Here is a 23,729-nt window from a genome sequence, read left to right on the forward strand (position 1 = left end):
ATAGCGATTATTGATTATTTTAATAAAAACATTCATATACAATATGACAAAAAACTGAACAAAATCAGGAAGACGTGTCTTGTTTGGACCATTTTATGCTTAAAAGCATTCACACAATAAAGTTTGGTTTGATTTGAATAAAGACAGATACAGAAATGCCTTCAGTGGTTACCTTGACAACAACTGAATGAATCTGTAGCAGACTGTTTTGTAGAGTTTTATTTTAAAATCTTCAACTGCATCTCCCAGAGAAAGATTTCTGACAAACATTTAGCTGTTACTGGAGCTTTGCAGAAGCATTTCAGTCAACTCAAAGTCAACTGAAGACCATAAAGAAAACCGGAGAAACTTTTCAACTTACAGCTTCTCTAAGTGTTAAAATAAGTCTGCTGTTCTTGTGTCGTTTAGTGAAGAGACATTCTACTACACCCCCATTCAGCCATATTTGCAGTTTGGTAGCAGCGATACAATTATCTACTGGCAGAGAAACGTTTTTAATTGGTAACTTTACTATAGATGTCAATAACGGAATACGTGTCCGTCCAGCTTATTGAAATTAATGTGATTTCAGCTCTTTAGCCTTCAACTCCTTCAGAAATTTTCAGCTCTTATAACTTCAGCATACTTTCAGCTAGAAACACCATTCATACTTTAAACAACTCACAAGGGATTGGGCTATAAAACTTCTATTCAACTATTTTATATCTGTTAAACTTTTCAAATTATTGATAATTTTATTGATTTTCAGCTCTCATTGAAATGAATGGGATTTCAGCGTGAACCGTCCGACGCAAAGTGGAGGACGGTTGCTTCTGCGAAGTCCATTCATTTATGATAATGGCCACCTCGGAGGGCATTATCCCGCTTATACCATGGTCCATTAAGAAAGAAAAGAATTGAATAAATTATTAATGCGATTTTGTTTTTTTACGGGTAAAATTGTATGTTTTTCAGCTGAGTGGACTATTTTATTGCGACGCGTTGCCAAGGTAACCAGCTCTGACACAGAACCTGCAGCTCAGTCAGCCGTGACACAAACATTTTAGAGGGTGGGTGCAGCTCTTGTGTATCCAGAGGATGATGAGACATTTTGTTTCAAACAAAGTCCACAGATAGTTTCCTACATCGTTCAATAAGCCTGCTCTGATCTGCCGTGTCTGCTGCCCTGCGTCTGAGTTTCTGTTGCCATGGCTACCAACTACCATTTAGTCAGCGCAATAATTTACAAAAATAAGTCTAAATCTGTAGGTCCCAGCTCTGTCACACTTGGTTCTCTTTGAAGCCAACTCAGATTCCTGCGTTTTGATGTATAATTTATGTCTCTATGATAAAAATTGTAGGAGTTATTATAATTTGTTTTGAGTGGCAGCTGAAAAGTTAGAATGCAGCTCGAACAGTCTAAAATTTATTGATTTTTATACCACGGTTTGGTAAATACTTGATTCTGATTGGCTGAAGGGTGTCCATTAAAAAGTGATAATGGACACCTATGAAAGACGTTCCGGTCAAATAGACATTTTGATGAAGGAGCTCGATTCGTCTGTTCACGTGACAGCTCGACTGGGAAGCAGCACTGATGTGCTCTTGTTCCGGGAGGATGGGAATGTCTGCAAGCTGGCTGCTCCTCACCAGGATAAACCTGGTAACTGGGGAGTAACTGCAACGGCTGGGCCAAGTGATGGAGACTGTGTGAACTGGAACCTGTTTTACAATGTTTGTCACCCTGATGGTCCAAACCCCAACATGGGATCTATCAACTTTGACAACATTATAAATGCATGGATCACAGTCTTCCAGGTAAACTGTCAAATCTAACAAGTTGGTTTCAGTTAAAAAATAATTATGCAAATTTGTTGCCTCAAAAAAATTAAGTTTGAGTTTGTTGAACTTAGAATAAATATGATATCTGAGTATGTTGTCATGAAGTCGTCCTAGAAACTTGATGTGATCAAATCTTAGTAAATCAGTGGTGATGTGTTTAATTTTTAATACACTGGATGATTTCAAATTCATCTTACTTAGACTAAATGACTAACTTAAAATTTTCAGCCACTTTGCAGCAGGAACTTAGTGTGTGTGTGTGTGTGTGTGTTTGTGTCTCATGTGAACTTTAGATCAACCACTTTCTAGTTTTGATTGATCAAGTAATTTCTGTGTGCTGCACTAAAAAAATCACGTCATTCATGTTGATTCAACTTCAGTAAATTAATTTATTCAACATTTTGTTCTCCAGTACTTATGACTTTTTATAATTTATTTTGTTTGCAAATGAGAACTGGTTCTCAAACATTTTTTACCTTGTTAAATAAAGGTTAAATAAAAATAAAATCAAATTTTAGATGAACGTCAATAACAACTTCATAAAAAAAATTCCAATAATTACTTATTTAGGGAAATATTGAAGCCAGTGTTACAGTTTAGGAAATCTATCTTTGTTTGTATCTAGCTGGGTTTTCTGAAGATTGTTGACTTTTACTGCTTTCTGTACCTCCAGGTTATCACCCTTCCAGGTTGGACAGATGTTATGTACCTCGGGATGGACACTCATTCCAACTGAAGTATTATCCCGTTCATTCTTATGACTGCTATAAGTACCCACTTGTCTTTATGATTTGGTACAAAATCATAATTCCCTGAAGTTTTATAAAATAAAATAAAATAAAATGTTGAATGACCTAATGAATAAATAAAAACAAAAGTATAAACAAAGCAGTCCCTGTGAATATATATTGCAGTTATGAATCTGTAATATTTACTCATTAATGTAACAATGTTATAAATTCTCTGAGCTAGTGTCTTGCCTTCATAAATTTAGTTCAGTTCATGTTTTAATTTTTATTTTCCTCACCAGCTGGGTGAGGAACATTTTGATGAACATAGGTACTGTCGTCATCGCCTCCCATTTCTCAGAGGCCATGGAAAAAGGAAGGAAAAAGGTGTATGGGTCCGTGATCAACTTCAAAGTCTGCGTCTACAAGGTCATCAAGCAGAAGTTTGCATTATAAACTTCTGCTTGTTTATATTTTCTATCCACTCAATTATATGATGCATTTGCAAAATGCATTTGTTCCTATTTAATGCCTGGGACACGCACATTTTCAAAACTGTGACAAAGAGAGAGAGCAATTTTGGCATTTTGTTTGAGCTGTCAGAGCAGAAATTATTACATAAATTTTAAGGTTTGTTTTTTGTTGTCTATAAATATTTATCTCTGAGCACATTAAAAATTAACAAATAGTAATGTGTTTATAATTTGCAACAGACATCTGACCTAATAATGATCAATTTAACATTTCAGTCATCATGTACAGACGTGGACTAAATTGTTGGTACCCTTCAGTTAATGAAAGAAAAACACAATGGTCACAGAAATAACTTGAATATGATAAAAGTAATAAATAAAAATTCTATGAAATTTAACCAGTGAAAGTCAAAAATTGCTTTTCAAACATACGACAACAGAATTATTTAAAAAAATAAACTTCTGAAACAGGCCTGGACCAAAATGATGGTACCCTTAACTTAATATTATATTTCACTTTATATTCCGCTCCTTCCAAAGATGCTCAGTAGGATTTAGGTCAGGGTTCATAGAAGGCCACTTTAAAATAGTCCAATGTTTCCCTCTTAGCCATGCTTGGGTGTTTTTAGCTGTGTTTTGGGTCATTGTCCTGTTGCAAGACCCATGACCTGCGACTGAGACCAAGCTTTCTGACACTGGCCAGCACATTTCTCTCTAGAATCCCTTGATAGTCTTGAGATTTTATTGTACCTGCACAGATTCAAGACACCCTGTGCCAGATGCAGCGAAGCAGCCCCAGAACATAACAGAGCCTCCTCCATGTTCCACAGTAGGGACGGTGTTCTTTTCTTCATATGCTTCATTTTCCGTCTGTAAACATAGAGCTGATGGGCCTTGGTAAAAGTTCCATTTTTGTCTCATCTGTCCATAGGACGTTCTCCCAGAAGCTTTGTGGCTTGTCAACATGTAGTTTGGCAAATTCCAATCTGGATTTTTTATGATTTGTTTTCAACAATAGTTCCTTCTTGGTCGTCTCTCACTAAGTCCACTTTGACTCAAACAACGATGGATGGTGCGATCTGACACTGATGTTTCTTGAGCTTGAAGTTCACCTTTAATCTCTTTAAAAGTTTTTATGGGCTCTTTTGTTACCATTCGTATTACCCGTCTCTTTGATTTGTCATCAATTTTCTTCCTGCGGCCAGGTCCAGGGAGGTTGGCTACAGTCCCATGAATCTTAAATTTCTGAATAATATGTGCAACTGTAGTCACAGGAACATCAAGCTGCTTGGAGATGGTCTTATAGCCTTTACCTTCAACATGCTTGTCTATAATTGTCTTTCTAATCTCCTGAGACAACTCTTTCCTTTGCTTCCTCAGCAGTTACCATGGCAGACGTTTGTTTCCCAAAATCTCTAAAAGCTAAATGTAACCCAGTACAAGTTGATGCTGATGTGATGCTTTCCCTAATTTTGTTGTCAAAATGTAATGTTGCAGAATCGCTAGCAGAATCTCCTCTCAAAAACCCGCAGTCTCCTCAGCGTTTGGAATCTCTGAAAGATTGACAAGCCCGGTCCCTTCAAAGATCCCGCGTGCTGCTCGATACGCGCTGATGACGTAACGAGGCCGCGTTTGGTCTATCACGTGATTTTGGCACACTGAATCCTGCTGGCAATGCTCGCAACACTTCCGTGTCACATGATCGACATGTGATCGAGCAGATCGGCTCGAGCAAAGCATCCCTATCTAGGGGGTACCATTGTTGTCCAGGCCTGTTCATGAGTTATTTTTTGTTTATTTTTTTTTTTAATAATTCTGTTGAAACATGGTTGAAAAGCAATGTTTGACTTTCATTGGTTAAATTTCATAGAATTTTTATTTATTGCTACTTTTGTCAGATTCAAGTTATTTCTGTGACCATTGTGAGTTTTTCTTTTATTAACTGACGGGTACCAACAATTTTGTCCACGTCTGTAACTGGAAACTTTAAATTAGCTGGATTGGAAGGGACAAGAACAGGAAAAATGCAACAGACAGATGAACACTGCAATAGCTGGACAGATGAAGAAGATAAGGGTATGACCCCCCTAAAGAGTTAGCACAGTTAATCACACAATCTACAATAATAAGATTCTGTGGCCAATGTTTAGATATAGTATATCTAACGAAGTGTTAGCACAGAATCGTAAAATATTACTAAAATACAAGGATATCATTTCTTCTTTCTGCTGCTAACAATGAAAACGAAACTAAAAAAATAGTTTGTACTTATTTTATTCTGATATGTAATTAAAACCACAATCAACAACTGCTAGAAAATACCTTGCATATATACATATACAATTACATTTTCTAATTTGTTATTTATCTGAAAAATTACTGTTTTTACTATTCAAACTGTCGTGTAGATAGGTATACCACAAACCGAAACCTGTAGATTGGCAATGATGTAATTCAATTTGTTGATTGTATCTCAAAACAACGCGGAAGCAAAGCAGAAGCCAATAGTCTTCTCCTTATGTCGTGTTACATACAACAACTTTTTACTGCAGTTTTGTACCGATTTATACATATTTTATTAAACCCTTATACCGGACTGTATAAGTTCACAACACGCTGAGTTAAGTTTTCAATTCATACCCAGTAACAAAGTAAAAGTCGTCTTTCTAAAAGCCACAAGCGGAAAATACGACTTGAAGTGCGCATGCGCTGGGACTTTCTGAAAACTTCAGCTATAGTCGGCGCGCATTGATCTGAGGAGCATAATACCCCAACACCACCACAGATCAACAGCTCTGGCCACCGACTCGTAATCTGATGAGCAATATGTCAAAAAACAACGAAAAGGCGCCTATGACTCAGGTAAGGTTCTGTTTACATTTATTAGTTATGACGCTGCTAGGAACGACAAATATGCTTTTTCCATTAAATATGTAAACATTCAGAGTCTCCGACAGAATACACGCTTTGAATCTGTTGAAATTACTTTAATGTTAAATAATAAGATTAGTTAAAGTTTGTCTTTGCGGTAGAACTTCAGCATAGTGGCATAGTCGACATCGTATGATGTCTTCTAATGGTATTGGGGGGGCAACCACCTTTACTTACGTGCGCGTGACCTAGAAAAATCGTGCCTACCGTGTGGTTAAAAAAAAGAAGAAGAAAAAAACAACACTCTATTCGCGGTTGAATGGGTTGTTTTCTGGGTTAAGATTGCATCATAGTTATTACCATGCCTGCAAAAACTAACTTCTATTTCTTCCCCCATCCCCCAGGTGGCGACTTCTAAAGCCTCCAGCCTGCCGAGAATCCTCCAGGTGATGCAGACAGTTGCTGAGAAGAGCTGCGTTAGAGCCTGCCAGCTCTTCTGTCTCCCTTTGTGTGAAAAGTTCACATGGTGCTCAGGTAAAATCCTCATGTATGATGTTAATTAGACTTTTTTGCCCCATTATTACACTTTAATAATAGAGATATAAACTTTATTTTAATTTTATTATTATTTTTTGTAACTTGTCCTGTCATAGCAAGCTGAATGATGGTCTGGCTGTCATGTTGTGCTGAACAAATTGGCTTTGCCAAAAGAAGCTTTTTGAAAATGAGACTCCTCTTGATATTTAAGTATTGTCTTTTATTTTACATTTGTTTGTTTGTTGTTGTTTTTTTATACTCTTATAATTAACATATTAATGCTGGACCACACAAATGGGATGAAAGGAAGCAAAGTGAACTGAAGAGAAAATGAGAGTAAAAAGTGGAATGAAGAGACAAAGATACAAAAGACAGAAAACAGCCACAAACATAAAAAATAGAACAATCAGCTGCAAAACCTGTAAAAAAAACAGAAAATATCTTATGACCTCTATAAGAAAACACAGCAGACAATCATCAGGGGCACCTGCAGGAAGACAAACTTTGGAAATAATTAACAAGATATCAACTTTATTTACTCTGCATTTATATATTCTTGTTTTCTTCTGTTGCATTGACAATTTCTTATTAGTAAAAACAAAACCTCTCACTGCCTTTACAGCTCCAACTCTTCAACCCCAGGAGGAGAAAAATATACCAGGTAACATGTTTTTTATGTTTATTATATTTCTTTTTTTACAGTATTTATGCTGGTTAATCATTGTGGGCTCATTCTTTTTATATATTGAAACAAATCTGTCTTCTCTAATACATATTATTTACCTGTGTGCATTATCCTGAGCTAAAACCAACCATATAGCAATTTAGCCCCTCAGAAATTGGCACTGTCTGTACATTCAGGACTGTGACTGCATTTCTACAATGATGCCACTCTTGGACAACAACTTCCTATATTTAGAATCTCTTCCCTTTTTCACTTCCCCACCTCAGAAACAGAAACACTGAGGAATCCTCCATCGACCATTATGATTGTCAACATAAGCAACTCCACCCTAATCGACTGCGTCATTGGGGATTCCAACCCATCTGCCGTGGCTGAATGTGACCCTCTGATTCAGGGATATGAGCTACAAAAGCATGGTGGGTGACAAAGTCACTTGACAGGAATGCATCCTGTTCTGTTTGCATATTCCTGTATCAAACGTAACAGCCCTCAACCTGCACTCACATGTTATGCTGATTTTTTACAGCTCTGGCGAGGTGCAGCTGCAGCCATGGACAGCAGGGAGAAGCACAAACCAATCCTCCACCTCCTCCTCCCTGCCCTTCAGTCCCATCAGGCAAGCATCCCAACATCAGCATCCACAGCTCACGTCTCAACTACGTCATTATCGGAGACAACAACTACATGCATGCTGAGTGTAACCGGCCATTCGACTGAAACACAAGTGTGAAGCTTTGGCTTGAGCTGACACACTACGCACTCGATTTTAACTTGACTGACATCACTCATGATCTTATCTCTTGACACGACTGGGATCTGGTCTCACTCTTGACATCAACAGAACTGTATCCATCATTGTACTCTTGTAAAACTTCCACCCCGCACAATCAGATGTAAACTACCCAAAAACCTTGATTCCCAAGATCACTCTTCTCAACCAGTATGTTTCCTGTTTTGCAATACTGGGTGTTCTACTTCTCTGTCAGATAAGGGGGCTGGCAGTCGAGGAACAGCTGGAATTTTTTGAGGGCAGAATTTGAAATGATTAATATCACTGTGATTTTATCAGGTCATTCTTTTACAGTGCGATTGCACAAACATACTGTGGCTGTGACTAAAATCTCTATTGTGCCATGATAAAGGCTAATGATGAAGTGTATGACCTATGGTCATTAACAGTGGACTACTTAGTGGTCTTTATTGCTGTAAGATATTTAGATTATCTTTTTTATGTATATATATTTGTTGTAACTTATTTAAAGCTTTTTTTTATCATTCTATTTAGAAAACCTCTCATTTCCCTTTTTCAATGTTGAACATATGAAAATTAAAAGGTTTTTGAATAAACATTTTATTTTAATATTATTATTATTTATATTGTGCTACATGTTTCAATATGGTGATCTCCATGTAATCTATTTGTTTTCTTACTTTTTAATAAAGAAATGTAAAAACTCATTCTGTATGATTGACTGGTGTTAATCTAATAGTGTGATGTCAGATGAGTGTTAGAGAAATGTCATTTCTTGTTCTTTCCTTTCTTTTTCATCTTCTTGCCTTTCTTCTTCTCCTCTACTTTTTTAAAAGGGCCGAGGCCTCGGCGGACCATGCAGCATCTCCACCAGGCCTGCAGCTGCAAAGACCAGGACACCATCAGGCATGCTGAACACGAAATGTGTCTCTGGGGCTTGTAAAGGTGTAGATTGACTGGATGTTGTTACCTTGATAGCAGCTGTGGCTTCTGCCTGCTGCTGGCGCAGTTGCTCCTGCTCCTCCTTGTCCTCCATTACCACCTGCTCCATCACCCTCAACTGAAAATTGACAACTAACTGCATTTCATTCAACAATGAGTTGTGCAGCAACGACAGCTGTTAAGCACTGGGACCTGCTCACCTTCCTCCTCATCTCCATTATTCTGTCGAAGTTAAGTGTTCTTTTGCAGGATGTGTTGTTGAGCTGATCCTCCTTCTCCTGCAGCATCTGCTTCGTGCACTGCTGCCAATTCTGCAGAACCTGTTGAAGCTCCTGAACAGCAACAAATCTACATCAACTACAGCGCACGATCAATGTGAATAATTATTACATTCAAACTAACAGTGACCCTAAAAAAGACAAACAAATGCATCAACTGCTGCTGCAAGGCACAGCGTACAGTTTGATCAGGGAAACAAAAGGCAGACTGTGTAAAGTCTGTCAGTTGTAATTACACTCAATATTCTCAAAAACAAGTCAAATTTAATTATTAAAAGAGAACACGTTTCTCTGCTCAGTGCATTTATGTCATCTTGCGTTTTTGGTTACCTGTCTATTCTTTTAGTGCAACAGCTTTAGATTCTACCTCTGTAATAATAACTGCAGTCTATTGCGATATCAGTAATCTGTTAGATGGATTATCTTACTCTGAACTTGCAGCTGGAATTGGTCTTGTTGCAGTACAGTACATTTACAGTTTTTCCTGTGGCACATAGCCTTAGGTTTGGGTCTCATATCTCTGTTTCCTCTCAGATAATGGACCTGTGGAGGTTCATAAGTTCAGCTACCCTCAATTTCCCTCTTCATATTGTAAAAAAAAAAAAATAAATCACTCCAGTGGGGCATTAGAATGGTAAAAAAAATCTTTCAGAAAAAAGCTTTTGATTGTGTGATCTCCAGCAGTAATTAATGCAAACTGCTGCCAATTTTATGGCATATGACTGTACGAGAGTATGTTAAATGAAAACTAGAGTAACAACCTTTTATATTTAAAACATTATAATCATGTGTAAACAAATAACTAAACATCATTATCCTATTCTCATCTATACACTCACCGGGCACTTTTTAAGGCACACATTGCGAGTACTGGTTTAGATTTTCTTTTACTTTCAGAAAAGCTTTAATTCTTGGTGTCATAGATTGAACAAGGTGTTAGAAACATTCTTTAGAGATTTTGCACCATATTGACATGACAGCATCACACAGTTGCTGAAGATCTGTTCTATTGGATTGAGATCTGGTGACTGTGGAGGCCGTTGGAGTCCAGTGAATTCATTGTCATGTTCTAGAAAGCAGGTGGAGATGATCTGAGCTTTGTGACATGGTGCAATATCCTGCTGGAAGTAGCATCAGAAGATGCTCCACTGTGGTCATAAAGGGATGGACATGGTCAGCAACAATACTCAGGAAGACTGTGGTGGTTAAACTGTGCCACATTTATACCAAGTGTGCCAAGAAAATATCCTCATCATCACGACACCATCAGCAGTCTGAAGCGTTGATACAAGGCAGGATGGATCCATATTTTCATGATGTTTCCACCAAAGTCTGAGTCTACCATCTGAATGTGGAGCTAAAATGGAGACTCATCAGACCAGGCAACGGTTTCCATCTTCCAGGTTTGGTGAGTCTGTGTGACTTGTAGCCCCAGTTACTGCTGTCCCAACTAGTTTGCCCATTCTCAAAACAATGGGCTCATTGGATATTCTCTCTTTTTCAGACCATTGTCTGTAAACCGCAGAGATGGTTGTGTGTGAAAATTCCAGTAGATCAGCAGTTTCTGAAATACTTAGACCAGTAACCATGCCACATTCAGTCACTTAAATCCTCTTTCTTTCTCATTCTGATGCTCAGTTTGAACTTAAGCAAGTCATGTTCATCCTGTCTGCATGACTAAATGTGTTGAGTTGCTGCCACTTGATGGCAGATTAGATATTTGTGTCAACAAGAACTTGAACAGTTGTACCTAATAAGGTTACCAGTGAGTGTAAAACATGTTTCTAAGATCTCTTCTTCACCTTTAATTTGCAGTTTAATTAACTATCTTTGTTCTTTACTCTCAAGAACTCATGTCTGGTAATCAAAATCATTAAATGTTAACGTTTTCCATAAAAATAATCCTGTCATGCCTAATTAAGGCTTAAAACAAACGCTACATCTTTTCCTAATTTAATATGCATCTCTGTATTTGCAGATAAGCTCCATCTCTGACTCCATTTCTTGACAAGTTGCAGCTGCTCCTTCTGTCTTCTTTTTTTGTGATGATACATCTTCTGATACAAAGCCAGGGCACATCATCAATGATGTATACTGAGATCTTTCTCTCAAAAATCAGACGCCTTCTCTAAGCAAACTCTACCAAGGTACCAGTACAACTCTGAGTTCTGTCATCTGCAGAAATACTCTGATGACTCAGCAGTTGTTGGGTGTATCAGTGATGGACAAGAAGCAGAGTACAGAGAACTGGTCGGTCAGTTTGTGAAATGGTGCGGTGACAATCATCTCATCTTGAATACCAAGAAAACAAAGGAGATGATTGTTGACTTCAGGAGGAACAAGAACACACATAGAAGTGTTTCCATCATGGGAGAGGAGGTGGAGGTGGTGGAGGAATACAAGTACCTTGGAGTTCAGCTGGACAACAGACTTGAGTGGAAAAGCAACACTGAGTACATTTACAAGAAAGGTCAGAGCAGACTCTACTTCTTAAGGAAGCTGAGATCTTTTAACGTCTGCACCAAAATGTTGCAAATGTCCTACAGGTCTGTTGTTGAAAGTGCAATCAGCTTTGCAGCAATCTGCTGGGGCAGCGGCATCAGAACCAGAGACTTGAAAAGAATTAACAAACTGATCAAGAAAGCCGGTTCTGTGCTTGGAGTAACTCTGGAGCCGCTGGAGTTGATCATCAAAAAAAGAATTCTGTACAAGCTGACGAAGATAATGGAAGATCCTTCACACCCCCTACACAACGCCGTGACGAAACAACAGAGTGTGTTCAGTGGGAGGCTTGTTCAAGTCCGATGCAAGACAGAGAGATACAGAAGATCTTTCCTTCCAGCAGCTATCAGGCTGAAGAACAAAGCCCTTAATTAATTAATGTGATTGTTTTACTAAAAAATTACTACTACTACAATATTGAATTTCCCTTTGGGATTAATAAAGTATTTTTTTCATTCATTCTTTCATTAGGGCTCAGCATGTACCCTGGCGAATCTACCAGACCTCTACAGTGCAGGTTAGATAGTCTGGGGAGAACGCCATAAATTGCCTGGACATTGAACTTGAAGTGGTGTGGCTCTGCCTGCCAAAGGTCAGTCAAGGTGAGATTCCTCTCCACAACTTGTCCCATCTAGTCCTGGTATCTTGCTGTCTTACCCTCACCACTCTGCTGAACCTCTCCTCCTCCACAACCACTCTCACTTCATCCTTGACCAGTTGCTTCCATTCCTTCCCCCCATGCTTTGTTGTTGCAGGAGGCTGTAATGGCTCCTAGCCCGGCTCTTCATCTGGCCACAGACTCACTGTTGCCCTCATGCTTTCACTTGTAAGATCTTCGACTCCTCACTGGATTTAAGGGGGAGAGACTGTTTCCAGTGGTTTCCATAGAGGTTGATATTACTTAAGCTCTTTGGTAGGATCAACCATCTCCTCAGGTAGCGGTTGACTCTCCTCTCCAAGTTTGTGGTGGTGGACGTAGGAAACTCATAGAGGACCAGTGGCCACAGTATCCAAGACAAAATCCCATGCTGGTCAATCCATGTCTGGAATTCGCCTGGTAGGCCTGTCTTGTTGATATTCTTTGGTCAACCCTGAAATGATGCAAATTGGTGTTCCTGAGATTGAAAGCTGGAACTTAATGACCATTCTGCCTTTATTCAGGACCAAAGATATTGACTTTGCTGATTTGAATGACATCCTGGCCCATCCCATTAGCTTCTCTGGCCTGTTCAAGATCCATCTTGCTCCAGGTGCAGACTCAGTGGCCACTGTCAGGTCATCCAATATGGTGGATTTGGCTCCTCTGCACTCTGGCTCAGAAGATCTAAAATCTAGTTAGACTTTTGCTATTTTTTAAATTTATTTATTTATTTATTTGGGCTTGATTATGTCACTAAACAGCTCGCAATGTATTGCAAGTGTTTTCTAATCATTCCTAATTGTAAGTTCTGACTTGCAGACTTGTTTCAGGAACTGGATTTCAATTAAACTGCTTTGAATTCATTGTATTCCAATGGCATTAAATTAATCTTCTGCTTTAACATGCAGTTAAACTAATGCCAGCATTTATAAGAAGCAATTCTATAACAATATATTATCTAGTATTGCTGCTTTACTAACCTTCTGCGTATTTTGCAGGAACTTTTCTGACTCTTCATGAACTCTCCTCTCTTCTTTCATCTTTTTCTGCAGTAGCTGAGAGAGAAAGAACATGATTGAGACAGCTTTTAACCTGTAGAACAATACTGACATATCTTGTTGGAAGGGTGTAACTACTTTGACCCAGACTTAAGTGGATGAGATAGTAGACTGATGTACCTCCAGTTCATCCTCCAGCAGATTCTCAGCCTTACAGCTCTTTTTCTGCATTGGCTTCTGCACACTTATTTGCTGCATCTTCTCAAAGGCAATCTCGTCCCTCAGATGAGCACAGTAGCTGGACAACCTCTAAGGATGGAGACAGCATAGGAAAGGTTTTCATATTGTTCCTCTTACTAGCAATTCTTACAGAGACAGACACCTGATATCTCACCTCTAATTCTTTACTCTTGTCAAGCAGCTCCTGTTGTTGTCTCTGCAGATTTGATTTTCTCAGTTTCAGCTTCATGTCTATCTCTCTGGATAAAGATACAGATTTTCTGATTACACACTCTTATGATTAAGAATGGGCTTATTACTAATATTGAGGGGTGCAGCAATGAACCTTCTTTTCTCCTTATTGCTTTTTTTCTGCTCCTTTTCCTTCACAACTTGAAGGAAAGAGCTGAAACTCTGCTTCTCCTGCAGCTCAACACATAGGCTGGACATCTGTTGTGAGATTAATTGACTGCAGAAACACAAATGTCATTTTTAAAAGAAAAGAAAAGTGAATGTAACATAATCGCTGTTCTAGAGTTACTCACCAGTCTCTTACCAGCTTAAAAAGCTTGGATTTATCCTACACATTAAAACACAGGAGTCAGTGCTCATCAGTACATTTATTATGTTTACAAAGTAAAAAAAACGTAACACTTTTTAAATAAATTCACATCATTGTCAGATCAGAGTGACAAGCAACTGATTCACAGAAGATCAGGTGAAAGATACAATGTCACCTGTGCAGGTACTGAGCTTTCTTCCTGGCTAATCTGCCCTGACAGGACATGTCCCAGTATGTCCAGATGATGTGAACAGTCCTCCAGTACAGTTGCTATTCTAAGACTCTGAATCTTGGATAAAGACATCCTGTGGACCACACAGTACAGGTGATGATTCTGGAGAAATTTACATGAAAAAAAGCTTATTGTAAAACATGTACAAGTGCTACAGCTACAAAATTATACAAATTTTAACAAATAGATACTAAACTGAGTGAAAAAGCAGCCTCTATAAGCAACAGTCTCTTTGCTATCTGTCTGGTACTGTAGGTGTACTAGCTACTTCTAAGAAGATAAATCTTTGTTTGATTCTGGATAATAGACACACACACACACACACACACACACATATATATATATATATATATATATATATATATATATACACGTGGACAAAATTGTTGGTACCCTTAGGTTAATGAAAGAAAAACTCACAATGGTCACAGAAATAACTTGAATCTGACAAAAGTAATAATAAATAAAAATTCTATGAAATTTAACCAGTGAAAGTCAGACATTGTTTTTCAACCCTGCTGCAACAAAATTATTTAAAAAATAAACTCATGAAACAGGACTGGACAACAATGATGGTACCCCTAGAAAAGACTTAAAATAATGTCACCAAAGGGACATGTTAATCCAAGGTGTGTCCACTAATTAGCATCACAGGTGTCTACAATCTTGTAATCAGTCAGTGGGCCTATATAAAGGCTACAGGTAGTCACTGTGCTGTTTGATGACATGGTGTGTACCACCCTCAACATGGACCAGCGGAAGCAAAGAAAAGAGTTGTCTCAGGAGATTAGAAAGAAAATTATAGACAAGCATGTTAAAGGTAAAGGCTATAAGACCATCTCCAAGCAGCTTGATGTTCCTGTGACTACAGCTGCACATAATATTTATAATAATAATAAATTTATTTGTATAGCACTTTATATTATAGGGAATCTCAAAGTGCTTACAGAAAACAGGAATAATAATAATAAAAAAACAATAAAAAAATCAATAAAATACTATTCAGCAGAAGGCTTTTTTAAAAAAGGAAGATTTTCAAGTTTTGTTTAAAACTTCTAAAGACTGTGGACTTCTCAGGTGGTCTGGTAGGGTGTTCCACAGTCTTGGGGCAGCAGCTGATAAGGCCCGATGACCCATGCTACAAAGCTTGGTTTTGGGAACTTGGAGGGTGTTTGTGGTTGTAGAACGGGGGGTTTGTGATAAGGTGTGAGGGGTGAGGAGTTCCTGTAGGTAAAGAGGGGCATGTCCATAAATGCACTGGTAGGTGAGGAGGGAGACCTTGTCTTCTATTCTGAGTAGTACAGGGAGCCAGTAAAGAGTTTTCAGGATGGGGGTGATATGATCTTGCTTGCACACCCTCATTAGGATCCTGGCAGCACTGTTCTGGATGTATTGTAGTCTCTGAATGCTCTTGCCAGGGATCCTGATGAGGAGTGCATTACAGTAATCTAGTCTGGAGCAGACAAAGGCATGGATGAGCTTTCCTGCATCTGCCAGGGTGAGTGTTGGACAGAGGTTGGCGATGTTCTTGAGATGAAAGAATGTGGTCTTACAGAGATGTTTGATGTGGGTGTCAAAAGTAAGGTGAGGGTCCATTTTAACACCCAAGTTACAGGCAGATGTGGAAAGGGGGATGTTTTGGCCAGAGAAGGTGATTCTGGTGATGGAGGAGCGGAGCCGATGTGCACTGCCAAAAAGAATGGCTTCTGTTTTTGAACTGTTCAGCTGGAGGAAATTTAGCTTCATCCATGCCTCTATCTCCTCCAGGCAGGTGTTCAGTTTGGATGTTGGCAGGGGAGCAGAGGAGGTGGGGGTTGTTTAGTCCAGTATTTAGAAATTTAAAATCCATGGGACTGTAGCCAACCTCCCTGTACGTGGCCTCAGGAGGAAAATTGATGACAAATCAAAGAGATGGATAATACGAACGGTAACAAAAGAGCCCAAAAAAACTTTTGCCAAAAATTTGCCAAACTACATGTTGACAAGCCACAAAGCTTCTGGGAAAACGTCCTATGGACAGATGAGACAAAAATGAAACTTTTTGCCAAGGCACATCAGCTCTATGTTTACAGACAGAAAATGAAGCATATGAAGAAAAGAACACCGTCCCTACTGTGGAACATGGAGGAGGCTCTGTTATGTTCTGGGGCTGCTTTGCTGCATCTGGCACATGGTGTCTTGAATGTGTGCAGGTACAATGAAACCTCAAGACTATCAAGGGATTCTAGAGAGAAATGTGCTGGCCAGTGTCAGAAAGCTTGGCCTCAGTCGCAGGTCATGGGTCTTGCAACAGGACAATGACCCAAAACACAGCTAAAAACACCCAAGAATGGCTAAGAGGAAAACATTGGACTATTTTAAAGTGGCCTTCTATGAGCCCTGACCTAAATCCTACTGAGCATCTTTGGAAGGAGCGGAAACATGCCGTCTGGAAAAGGCACCCTTCAAACCTGAGACAACTGGAGCAGTTTGCTTATGAGGAGTGGGCCAAAATACCTGCTGAGAGGTGCAGAAGTCTCATTGACAGTTACAGGAATCGTTTGATTGCAGTGATTGCCTCAAAAGGTTGTGCAACAAAATATTAAGTTAAGGGTACCATCATTTTTGTCCAGGCCTGTTTCATGAGTTTATTTTTTAAATAATTCTGTTGCAGCAGGGTTGAAAAGCAATGTCTGACTTTCACTGGTTAAATTTCATAGAATTTTTATTTATTATTACTTTTGTCAGATTCAAGTTATTTCTTTGACCATTGTTTATATATTATTGTACACACACACACACACACACATATATATATATACATATATATACATATATAATCTTAATGTCTAATTAATGAAGAAAAATAATAATTTTGGTAGATGTACAAGTTACCAACAAATATTCTCCCAGTTACGGTACTAGCTAACTGTTTCATATTATGGGGAAAGACAGCACTTTTTCGTCTCTAAAGATGACAAAATCTCCCTTACTTCAGTCCTCTTCGTACCAAGTAGCTCTGAGGCTGAATAAAAACGAACAATCCGTCGAAAAAAAGACCACTACTAGGTCGTAAGAACAAACCGGAAGTGAAAGTTTACATATCACTATGGAAACGGAACGCCCCCCCCCCCTCCCTCCTCCTTCTTCTTCTTCTTCTTTTAATTAAATTTTGATTTTTGCTTTATTGATTATAATCCAACATTTGATTTATTAACTGCCGAACAAATAAGACTGCACACACACACACACACACACATATATATAATTACAGACAAGAGCCTGCTTTAGAAGGTAACTGCCCCATTGTAATAAAATTAACCAATGATTAAATAATCAATTGATTTTTAACAATTTTTATTTTAAAGCCTAACATTATCTTGCACAGCATATTACGTGACATAAATTGAGGTAACTTAACTAAAATAATTGTGTACAAGCTAGACAACATATCCACTAAGATTGTTCAATCAGAAGCTTTTTCATCTTAGGTGCCATAATGACAGGAGGCCATTCTTGTCAACCACAATAACTTTGTCATCCTATGTTAGGGTTGCCAACTGTCCTGTATTAGCCGGGACGTCCCGTATTTTTATCTAAATTGGATTGTCCCATGCAGGACTTCTCTTGTCCCGTATTCTGAGTGCTGCTCGCTGTTTTTGCCAGTGTGTTGCGGTCACGGATGCCTAGAGACAGACGCCACATACCGGCGCTGCTTAAATGTCCTCTTCACCCGACACTCCACCACGTCATCAGAAGTGAAATGCTTTCATCCTTAGCTGGACAGCTTCATGGAGATGTTTACAAGACGCATTGTAAAATGTGTCGGCGCGTGTTTTCAGTGGCGCGCGGTGGTCTGTCTGACGTCAGACATCATGCATCAGGAGAGCAACACCGGAGGCACGTAAGAACACAGAAGACTACAGCGTCAGTGCCCCAACCATCTCCTGAGACTGATCGGGACATCATGCCATGACTGATCCATATCTGGAATTTAGGAGGATGAGTATTTTAAAGTCGAATGAATGATCATTTATTTAATAAACAGTATATGAGCCATTATAAATATTATGTACATTTAAAGAAAAAGTCAGACTAATGGATTAGTCACACACATACAAGTGATAGGTAATAATCATGTATTGCATTTAATTTTATTGTTGTATTCATCATTTGTTGCACTCTCTGCAGGGAGTTACAGATTAAAGGTATACAGACTGAGGGTACAAGCTACATAGTAGTACATGCATGATGCTGTCTGTCACACTGCAAAGTTTCCTCTGCAGACTTCCAATTCACCCTCCTCCATATTTCACCTTAACACAATGCAACGGGAGTATTCCCCTCTCAGAGATGCACGTCTACAGTAGTGTCACCATTAGCACTGTCTCCATCGAGGCAACACACACCTGGTCTATAAACAAACCAACAAAAACAAAGTATGTACAGTAACAGTGGATGGCTGGCTAACGTATGTATGAGTGATCATAAAAGGCAACTTTTAAGGCAGAAATATCTCAGAAGGAAGATGATACATGTGATGAAGAATAAAAACAAACACATCCAGGCCAGGAGGAAGATTTTACTTCCTGCCAGCTTTGAATGATAAACAGAAATCATAAAGGCATTTTAATAAGACTTACTGTGTGTACTGAACAACAGGACTGAGTTATTTTTTGCAGCCTATAGAGTGAACTGGATTACATCATCTGTACATGAGGCATTTTATTATGACTAATTTTTACACAATGCAAACATTCAAACACAAGTCAAGAATTGTAATGAAAAGAAACGGAATTAACAAGTACTTTATATTTATCGATTAATGTACATTTTAAAACACAAAAGTATGCAAACATTTCCTGTTTATTAAAGAAAGGCAAGTCTGAATAACCCCACACATGAATCTTACGATGTTTGGACATATTTGCTTGTACAACCACAGTACTGACTCAAGAGCACTTCACAGCCTCTGGAAACAGTTGTCTAAAAATCTGGGCTATTTCAGTCATGAAATAATAGCATTTAAAAGAAAAAATATCAAGGACAGTCAGTTTAAAGATAAAATTTCAATAGTTCAGTCCCTGTTGACTTTAATTTGTCCATTTTGATATGCTGCCTTTGATTCTCCAGAGCACCAGACTGCTGAAAATCGAATTTGACCAAACCCTACCCACACTGATCTCGGACATTTCATGTTGAAGTTGGACTATAACCTGCACAGACTGACCGCCTCAGCAGATCCACCAGAGAAGTAACCTCTCCTTCAGTGACTTATAGATGAGAAAGAAAGTATTATTTGGCACAAATCCGCATTAAAAACTGAATGCTTTTTCTTTTTAAATGATGTCTTTGAGTTGCAGTTTTATGAGGAAAAGAAACGTAGGAAACGTTTTCCTTCGTGTCCTCTATCAGAGCAGAATCATGCTTTCAGCTGTGCTGACAGTAGCATTGAGGAGGGAGGGTCTCCCTGAGCATCATCAGCAAAAAATCCAAAACAGAGGGTGATGTTTTTCATTGAGCAATCATTTAACACACACACACACACACACACACACACATACAGAGGTAAAAAACTAAATTATAACCCATATAAAATGTACAGCTTAATGTTTTTTTCAGTTTCCTAAGCATCACTCTCAGTTTACACACATTCTCTCTCTGAATTGTGCTTTGAGTTGAATGTGAGTTGAGCTGGACCACATTGTGCCATCACAAAAAACTTTAGTCTTCTCTGTCAAGTCAAAGTCTGTGGCCAGTAGTTACAGGATATACTTTGATATCAGTGATACAGGCCAAAAACAAAACAAAAGAAAAGAAATAAAGACACACAGACCGTCATTCTGACTGCTCTCTGACATACACATGAGCAGTTTTAGATTTCATTGATTGTTCGTTCAGAGGGTCTGTAGTCTTCCCGTCCCTTCGGGGAGTAGAAGGACTGCGTCTTGCGTTTTAAGCGAGCCCTTTTGGTGGCCAGTGACAGGCTGTGCTTGCTGGATGCGATTATGTCAGAGATGAACTTCTTGCAGTCCACACACACCTCCATGGTGGCCCAGTCCTCCGTCAGCTCCGGGGGAAGCTCCAGTTCTTCGTGAGATTTTAAGGAGCCGTGCTTTGAAAGCCTGCGTGCAAGAGATAACAGGATGGCATGTTGTCAGACTAGTTTCTGAAACTAAACAGAGGCTGTGTTCATCATCCAGGGTTTAGGTGGTCTTTAACAAGTAATTTGAAGGGTGATTATCTCAAGTGTAAACTCAAATTCAACTTTAACTACACTATTATTACTGCTTTCACAGCATAACAAGGAACACTCAAAACACACTTTGATTTAGTTGCTATACAAAGATGTGGTTATGGGGTATGTTGAATATATCAATTATTTCTTTAAATGTTTTCAGTACATTTGTTACTTGTAAAGATCTCGTATTGTTCCCAGTCCCTTTGTTGTCCAAAAATCTGCTTCTCCTGCGGAGATCTCAAAATTCAACTTATATCCACCAATAACTGTTTGCCCACTTTCGTCTATTTGTTTAGCTTTTGCACAAAAAGAGATGCAGCTTGAAAATAAAACAACCAATCCAAAATTAAAGTATAATTATTGGTAATTTTTTAGTTAGCATGATAAGAAGATTAGCAGGTCTTCTAAGAACTTGTAAGCGCCATGAACAACAATTAGCTCGTCACTGTCGTGGTAAACATAAAATTCTCCACTAGATGTCAGCGATTGACTGTCTGGAGAATCAAAGTGGAAGAATCAGCTGGTTGGAGAGGGCAGGTACTAAAAGTGGCATCTGTGCTTTAGGATTACATTTTAGTACATCTGTTTTGCTGTTTTAAAACTGCATTTCAACTTCTGTCTGTGCCTCTAATTTAGCTGAAACGAGAACAAATGTTTGCTGACAAAGTGACTAATGCTGCTCGGATCTCTTACTTGGACATGGTCTTCTGAATGCCGTGGCGCTGTGGGCTCCCCGAGGATTTGTCAGCTTTAGCAGCAGCTGCTGCTCCTGAAGCTTTTCCAGCTCCTTTAGATGCTGCTTTTGCAGCTCCTTTCAAAGTGTGGGATGCAGTGGCCCCTCCTGCTGCCTTTAATGGCTCCGGGCCTCCAGCCACAGAGAGTCCTTGTCCTACAGCAGCCATGGCACTTACTCTCTCTCTGGGGAGAGTGTTGGTCGAGCCAATGGAGTAGATGGGCAGACTTGAATAAGGCTTGGATGGCAGCCGCATCTATTAGAGATGAAAGACATAAAATTAGTGACAGTTATTAAAAAGAATATTTAAGCAAAATATTGAAATTCAACTTTTGTTATTTGGACTTTGTTATTATTTCATTCTGCGCAGGCTGTTTTATTTCTGTCTGACGTACCTTTTTACAGCACTGTGAGCACACAGGCCTGCAACAGGCAGGTTGGAAGATAAAACAGAGGAGATTAATGAAAGCAATCATAATTCCCAATATAATAAGAAAATAGATGTTGCAAAACATGAGGATAAATATCTGAGGCATTTGTACTTTTTGCAGAACTGGCAGATGTAGGACCAGGTGAAAAAGGAAAACCTCTTGGTTCGACAACAGAAGCAAAGCTGCAATTAAAAGACGAAGACATAATTAAAATAAAATAAACTAACAAAAATTTAAAAACACATATATGTACAAAAAGTCATTTCCTCAGACTAAATGTAAATGCTTTCTTGCTGGAAATACACAGCCCTGCTTATTAAGAGTATCAGTGATGGTTATGTAGTAAATTTAAAAGCATGTTACCTTTCCCTTCTTCATTGCGTTGTAGATGTCTTTGTACTGCTGGAACTTCTCCAGCTCAGCTTTTACCAGCACCTGTCTGATGTGCATCACCTCCTCTACCGTCAGAGACAGACACTCCACAGGGAAACAGAACTCCTCCTGCAACAACAACACACACATCCATGTTCTTCTGTTTATGTGCAGATGCAACATACTCCCTTACTGCTCATCCTAACACGAATGCCAAATCCTAACCCTTCCATTAACACTGGGTCTAACCCTAGGCCTAAAAAACCTGGTCCTGGCCCTCAAAAGGCCATTTACACTTTATGAAGAGCAACATTTTGACAGTTGGACCCCACAGCGTATAGTACAACAAGGCCACTCATATACGCACAGAGCAGTGCATGACCCTGGAAAACAGCCGATTCAACACACAGGACTTAGTGTTTTTAATTCAGGACACAAACCGCCATCTTTCTGCACCTTTCAGCTCAGCGTGAGTAGGTCCTGGTTACCTCTGGGTTATAAAAATACCTTTGTTATGTAGTGACACATGGAGTGAACCTGATTCCTGCAGCAGTACAGGGCAGCAGACTAATTAACGCTTTAGGCGCCAGAGTTTTTCAAAGAAAATGTTCAATTTTGATGTCAAGAATCCAAAAGGCTGTAGCCTAGAAGCTATTAGAGATAAAAACATACAGTAAATAAGATAAATGTTTAATTGGAAACTGAGTTTAGGATGGGATTTATCTCTTTTGCATGTGGAATGAGAATCGGAAAATAGCTGAGAAATAAACACTGAAAATGTGCTTTGTATGGATTTTCCTGACAATGATACAGCTCAGTACGGGGTCTTTCACACTCAATTTTACTCATAAAGTTTGAATAGACAAAAACTGTGTAAAAGTATGATGGCAAAGTTCCATAAAAATGTTTGTTTTTTGTTATTTGGGTGTTTGCATAAGACCTGATTCATTTAAATGAAGACAGGCCTATTCCTGGCTTATTTGAGACATTCATATACTCAAAACAAGTTAACACAGTTTAAGCTAAACCTGAACAGCAGTTCAGGAAAAGTTATTATCAAAGCAGAGATGCTAGGATAGTATTTTACCAATGTGACTGTCCAAAATTTTAAGTTTACACAAAATTTAAGATAAATTTGAATTCAATTAAATTTTCAGTTCCATGATAATTAAAACCTGGCCCACAATAAGACTTAGAAACATGTTCAGTCAGGTAAAGTACTAGAAAAGATCTATAGTTCTTCCGTCTAACCTCTATATATCTTTTAAGCCAGATTGTTTGCACTTACTCTATGAACATGAACTGAACCATATTACATTGTTGTATCCATTTTTTTTTCTTTTAAATTTTTGTAATCAATAATTTATCTGAAATAATTATGTATAGAATTCTGCATCTATTTAATTCTCTTCAAATAAGCTTTATTTGTATAATACCAATTTTAAATAAACTAATTTCAAAATACTTAACAGACACAATTCAATCCGAGTCAACAAAGTCCAATTCATAAAAGTTTTAGCCTTGCAAAGGAAACCAATGGACTGCATTAAATTCCTGTCTTTATTCAATCCCCTGTCCTGGGCATGCATGACGTGAAGAGGAAAAACCTACTGTTTAACAGGAACGAAAACCTCCAACAGAACCAGACCCAGGAAGGACGGTCATCTGCCACAACTGGTTAAAATTATCATCTATCTATAAGTAATATGTAACATGGAAAAAATTCCCAAGATT

At 38.6% G+C, this 23,729-nt stretch overlaps 3 protein-coding genes across 9 annotated transcripts in view; 1 reads left to right on the forward strand and 2 right to left on the reverse strand.

The window, feature by feature from the left end:
- The first annotated feature begins 4,987 nt into the window (after positions 1-4,987).
- Positions 4,988-8,119, forward strand: si:dkey-29h14.10. Its single transcript, XM_041986938.1, has 5 exons — positions 4,988-5,884; positions 6,298-6,427; positions 7,053-7,091; positions 7,382-7,531; positions 7,642-8,119. The coding sequence occupies exons 1-5, from the start codon at positions 5,840-5,842 to the stop codon at positions 7,830-7,832; spliced, it is 555 nt and encodes a 184-aa protein (XP_041842872.1). The 5' UTR covers positions 4,988-5,839; the 3' UTR covers positions 7,833-8,119.
- A 383-nt stretch (positions 8,120-8,502) lies between these two features.
- Positions 8,503-17,295, reverse strand: iqcg (IQ motif containing G). Of its 3 annotated transcripts, none has more exons than XM_041986935.1 (10): positions 17,212-17,295; positions 14,183-14,341; positions 13,991-14,025; positions 13,792-13,914; positions 13,621-13,705; positions 13,407-13,535; positions 13,209-13,283; positions 9,009-9,140; positions 8,837-8,926; positions 8,503-8,748 (listed from the first exon to the last, which is right to left on the reverse strand). In XM_041986935.1, exons 2-10 carry the CDS (start codon positions 14,309-14,311, stop codon positions 8,635-8,637), a joined length of 912 nt encoding a protein of 303 aa, XP_041842869.1. In that variant the 5' UTR covers positions 14,312-14,341; positions 17,212-17,295; the 3' UTR covers positions 8,503-8,634. The 3 variants fall into 3 exon arrangements, with proteins under 3 accessions (XP_041842869.1, XP_041842870.1, XP_041842871.1); XM_041986936.1 differs by having other exon boundaries at positions 14,183-14,312; positions 17,212-17,289; XM_041986937.1 differs by lacking the exon at positions 17,212-17,295 and having other exon boundaries at positions 14,002-14,025; positions 14,183-14,331.
- A 1,061-nt stretch (positions 17,296-18,356) lies between these two features.
- The window catches only part of LOC121641931 (protein spire homolog 1-like), a 38,066-nt gene continuing 32,693 nt past the window's right edge, over positions 18,357-23,729 (reverse strand). For all 5 annotated transcript variants that reach the window (XM_041988329.1, XM_041988327.1, XM_041988328.1 and 2 more), the window contains 5 exons: positions 21,987-22,124; positions 21,735-21,805; positions 21,588-21,615; positions 21,153-21,448; positions 18,357-20,343 (listed from right to left, as the gene is read on the reverse strand). In XM_041988329.1, the coding sequence (XP_041844263.1) occupies positions 20,094-20,343; positions 21,153-21,448; positions 21,588-21,615; positions 21,735-21,805; positions 21,987-22,124 (783 nt within the window). In that variant the 3' untranslated portion in view covers positions 18,357-20,093. The remainder of the gene's footprint in view (positions 20,344-21,152; positions 21,449-21,587; positions 21,616-21,734; positions 21,806-21,986; positions 22,125-23,729) is intronic.

The sequence above is a fragment of the Melanotaenia boesemani genome, chromosome 6, assembly GCF_017639745.1.
Source record: "Melanotaenia boesemani isolate fMelBoe1 chromosome 6, fMelBoe1.pri, whole genome shotgun sequence".
NCBI classification, from domain to species: domain Eukaryota; kingdom Metazoa; phylum Chordata; class Actinopteri; order Atheriniformes; family Melanotaeniidae; genus Melanotaenia; species Melanotaenia boesemani.

Coding starts and splice junctions, on each gene's coding strand:
- si:dkey-29h14.10 (XM_041986938.1), top strand. CDS start 5,840: ATGAGCAATATGTCAAAAAACAACGAAAAGGCGCCTATGACTCAG. Junction 6,428..7,052: donor AAAGTTCACATGGTGCTCAG/GTAAAATCCTCA, acceptor CTGCCTTTACAG/CTCCAACTCTTCAACCCCAG. Junction 7,532..7,641: donor ATATGAGCTACAAAAGCATG/GTGGGTGACAAA, acceptor GATTTTTTACAG/CTCTGGCGAGGTGCAGCTGC.
- iqcg (XM_041986935.1), bottom strand. CDS start 14,311: ATGTCTTTATCCAAGATTCAGAGTCTTAGAATAGCAACTGTACTGGAG. Junction 9,141..13,208: donor TCCTGCAAAATACGCAGAAG/GTTAGTAAAGCA, acceptor GTTGCTGTTCAG/GAGCTTCAACAGGTTCTGCA. Junction 8,749..8,836: donor AAGCCACAGCTGCTATCAAG/GTAACAACATCC, acceptor TGGTCTTTGCAG/CTGCAGGCCTGGTGGAGATG.